This window comes from Pyxicephalus adspersus, chromosome 5 (assembly GCF_032062135.1).
Source record: "Pyxicephalus adspersus chromosome 5, UCB_Pads_2.0, whole genome shotgun sequence".
Classification (NCBI taxonomy): domain Eukaryota; kingdom Metazoa; phylum Chordata; class Amphibia; order Anura; family Pyxicephalidae; genus Pyxicephalus; species Pyxicephalus adspersus.
In genome coordinates, this window is record NC_092862.1 from 113,438,761 (window position 1) to 113,441,800 (window position 3,040).

General features: G+C 31.3%; 1 protein-coding gene across 1 annotated transcript in view; it reads left to right on the forward strand.

Moving 5' to 3' along the window:
* HOXA13 (homeobox A13) overlaps positions 1-2,316 on the forward strand; it is a 3,403-nt gene extending 1,087 nt beyond the window's left edge. Inside the window, exon 2 of the mRNA XM_072413452.1 lies at positions 497-2,316. Within this exon, the coding sequence (XP_072269553.1) occupies positions 497-741 (245 nt within the window). The 3' untranslated portion in view covers positions 742-2,316. The remainder of the gene's footprint in view (positions 1-496) is intronic.
* The last annotated feature ends 724 nt before the right edge of the window (positions 2,317-3,040 follow it).

Sequence of the window (3,040 nt, forward strand, 5' to 3'; positions counted from 1 at the left end):
TGTATATATAAATATATATGTATATATATATATATATATGTATAAATGTAAATATATATATGTATATATATATATACAATATGTATATACAATAAACAATATATATGTATAAATATATATATATAAAGATGTAGATTCATAATGTGAGATACGAATGCATTGTTTATATTATGTCAGCGTTAATGATTACAATGTTACAAAATATAGAGAGAATAACAGATCGATTTCTAGAGTTTGTGTAGGATTTAGGTATTTGTTGATATTTGTATTATTAATTTTATAACCATACACCAATCCTACACTTGTTTTGCCTTTTTTGTGTACTGTCCATTTTGACCCTGTGTCTGCTGGTAATGACAGGGTTTGGGACTATTAGTGACTATTGCAGCCTTTAGCTGTGTCCATGCATCCCATACATTGAGTAACACTAGTTAAGCTTTATATGCTGCTGATTGAGAGTTTGCAAACCCCAGTGACCTGTACTTTCCCTTTTCAGACGTAGTTTCCCATCCGTCAGACGCTAATAACTACAGACGAGGCAGGAAGAAGCGTGTCCCATATACTAAAGTCCAACTTAAAGAACTAGAAAGGGAATATGCTACCAATAAATTCATCACTAAGGACAAAAGAAGGAGAATATCTGCAACCACCAACCTGTCAGAAAGGCAGGTCACTATCTGGTTTCAGAACAGAAGAGTCAAAGAGAAGAAAGTCATCAACAAATTGAAGACCACCAGTTAATAGTAATGGTCGGATTACATTGGGAATTGAGCAGGTTCTAAAGTTTGAAACTCATCTATTCTTGCCCAAAAATCACAAGGTCATCTCCAGGTCCTCTGAATATGGTTCTAAAAACTATTCATTTGGGGAGGGACAGGGAGAAATATTGCAATGTAATTATTTTGTGAAGGCCAGGACTCACATCTTGCTGGAGGTTAAACAGCGCTAAAACGACTCTTGGAATTGTTGCAAACACCAAAATAAAAAAAAAACATAAAAAAATTGTAAAAAAGGATCTCGGTGCAGCAAATTAATAGTTTTGATTACAAAGAAAGACATGTAGCCTTTAATCAAGAATCATTCTAAATCGAGAATATCAGTCTAATATTTGCGCGTTGAACCTTGAAACCAGACTGCATGTTGAGTGACTGCTCAGGTAACTTATAGATGTATCTTTTACTGTATGCATACACTATACATTCTGATATAAGAGGAGTGTCATTTTATGTCAATGAAGAATTGTACAGTTTTGTTTTTGATGGGGGGTGGGAGAGGGCAGTGGTAATACAATAATGAATTTCAAGTATAAAAATTGAGGAGTTGGAGGCAGTATTTTTTAATATTGCTTCATCCTAAGGAACTGATGTGTGTGACTTACACCTGATCATTGGAATAAATATTTAAATTGCAAGAAAGGCAAATCAACCGGTTTTACCTGTACAGAATTAGAAATTGGCAAAATGACTTTTAATTAATCTACCCGGTTGTGTACATATACCTTTATAAACAAAATACTGATAAATCAGCGTAGGATATTTAAAAGTGGATTTTTTTTCTAATATTGGTATAAATTATCCTTTTTTAATTTTTATTTTCTATATGGTTTGTATTCCAGCCGCAATAGAAAATGGTAGCCAATAATTTCAGCACTTTTGACTTAATCATTTATTTGAACATTTGTTTCCTCCTTACTCACTCTAAAATATTATCATGTAAATAATAAATTAGCGCACTGTGAACATTATTTGTGCACCATGAATTTTATTTTGCCTGATAATGTACATTGGTATTATAGTAAAAATTATAGATAACTGTGAATAAGCTGAATGTTGTCTTTTGTGGAATAGCGTAAAATGCAGCTTCTATTACTGTGCTATAAAATCTATAATTAGAGCAATAACTAAGTATAGCTAGATGTCAAAAAAAATATCATGTAAATAAATTCAATTGTACATAAATTCACATTGGTCAGAATTATGGTATGGTCACGCCCGTAATGAGAAACAACTGTAGAATTGGGAATCTTACAATCACAGCTTTTTAAGATCTGGCTTTTTTCCTTTTTTTTTTTTTTTTGCAAAAGTTATGTCGTTAGTTGAAACGACTGGATTGGAAGGCCTTAAACCTTGACCTTGACGAAAAGAGACAATTTGTGACCTTGACTTCTGACAGCTCATGAATAGGCATCTTTGGGATTAGTAGATCAATAGCGCCATCTGGTGTTAGAAAAGCATTGCTGCAATGCTGCTAGTACTACATCTATAACTGCTGGTTTTTGTTAATGTCTAAACTTGTAACCTACTAATTCATATTAATTACACGTTTTATTGAAGTTTATTCGGCTGTTGTGGTTTACTTGCATTATTTAAAGTATGTGCAATTGACAGAGAGTACTTGTTGGTCAAAACTACATTTTTCTTAATAATGTAAAGGAGTCTTAGCTGTTTGTATGAACGAATCTTACATTGGAACGAAGTTCTTTTATTTATTATTTGATTAATGGTAAAGAAATTATACTCTAGTTAGTTCAACAATATTTATATTGTTTAGATTTTTGTTTTTGTCTTTAAAAAAGTAAGGGGAATGAACTCTTTTACAAGTCAGGTTGACCTATAAATGGCCTATTAAAACACTGCATACTTATATTTAATAGGAAAATAAATTCTTTTGCATAGACAAGTGTCACGGATTACGTAAAACCTATATTTTTTTTTACACACATTAGTACAGTTTCGATGGAACTAAAAGCGTTTATTACTCCCAGAAGGAAAGAAATGTCATGTTTACCAAAAGCATCCTTTTACACTTCACAATTTAGTCCACATATTTTATTGTGCTTTTATTATAAAACTTTAATTATTGCACTGATTTTGAACTGATTTTTATTTTTTTATAATTGGTAAACTTTATTAATTTTTTGAGACGTTTTCTTTCCTTTTAAATACTATTAAAGCACACACATTTTAAAACTGTTTTCCCCTAGATTCACAAGCGATCATCCACAAAATTAATCAACAGAGCAAGCAATTAAAATTAATTT